A 1,115-nucleotide genomic window follows, 5' to 3' on the forward strand; every position below is an offset into this window, starting at 1 on the left:
GGTAATAATTTAAAACGGAAAGCTGAGGAAAAAATAGATAAATTAATGACGGGCGCGGGCTATAAAATGAGGAAAAAAGCGTCATCTGGTCATTCTCTCAGTGGCCGTGGAACGAGACGAACCGCTCAGAAAAAGAAGAAAAGTGCTAAAACGAAAAAGAAAACTAAGAAGAAACCGACTAACAAACGGAGGAAAACGACGAAAAAAAGGAGAAATTATCGTAGCGTAGCTGATATATTTGCATAAGAGATCGTTCGGAATACAGCGAACATGGCTTTCTTACATACACACTCACGCGAATGTTTAAAATCTGAGCTCGAACTTTTTTCGCTACCACCTACGCAAACTACGATCGAGGGATCAAATTGGGTGCACTATAAGCCTATTTCCTCTCTAACAGATGATTCTCCGATAGAATTCGTCGTTCCCGGACAAGGTGATGAGTACATCGATCTCGCTCATACCATGTTAAGTCTTCGTGTGCAAATAAAAACTCCATCTACCTCTTTGCAAGCTGAAGGATCGAAAGATGCGCCCAAGGAATTACCAGAAATTGCCCCTGTAAACAATTTACTACACTCCATGTTTAATCAAGTGGATGTGTATTTAAATCAAAAACTCGTTTCACCACCGAATAACGCTTATGCATACCGTGCTTACATAGAAACATTGTTAAATTATGGGCCTGCGGCCAAAAAATCTCACTTGACTTCCGTTTTATGGAGTGATGATACTCCAGGGAAAATGGATGATACGAGTTTTAAAAATAATATCGGCTTGCGAGAAAGAGCAAAACTACTATCAGCTGGAAAAACAGTCGATTTAATTGGACATTTACATCAAGAGACTCGGTAGAGTCTCGGGACAAGTACATTGACAGCCCTGTCGTCTGCTGGCCCGAGGCTCTCGCCGAGTATACTTTCTCTGAATAAAACGATTCGCCGTGGTGGGGGTAAAATTGGCAAGTGATTTTTTTGAATTACCGAAGTTATGAGTCATCTGAGGCTTTGAAAATTGAACTTTCAGCTAATTAAGAAATTCTCTTTCGATTGCGCCCAAAATCAACACGATCGGTGGCGTAATTGCTGAGAAAAAACTTTGCACGGGCTCAAGAT

The 1,115-nt window shown here is 40.9% G+C and overlaps 1 protein-coding gene across 1 annotated transcript; it reads left to right on the forward strand.

Annotated features, from left to right (window-relative positions):
• The first annotated feature begins 270 nt into the window (after positions 1–270).
• On the forward strand, positions 271–855 carry LOC122417785 (uncharacterized protein F54H12.2-like). The gene has a single exon (XM_043431584.1). The coding sequence runs from the start codon at positions 271–273 to the stop codon at positions 853–855; it is 585 nt and encodes a 194-aa protein (XP_043287519.1).
• The last annotated feature ends 260 nt before the right edge of the window (positions 856–1,115 follow it).

The sequence above is a fragment of the Venturia canescens genome, chromosome 11 (genome assembly GCF_019457755.1).
Source record: "Venturia canescens isolate UGA chromosome 11, ASM1945775v1, whole genome shotgun sequence".
In the NCBI taxonomy this organism is placed as follows: domain Eukaryota; kingdom Metazoa; phylum Arthropoda; class Insecta; order Hymenoptera; family Ichneumonidae; genus Venturia; species Venturia canescens.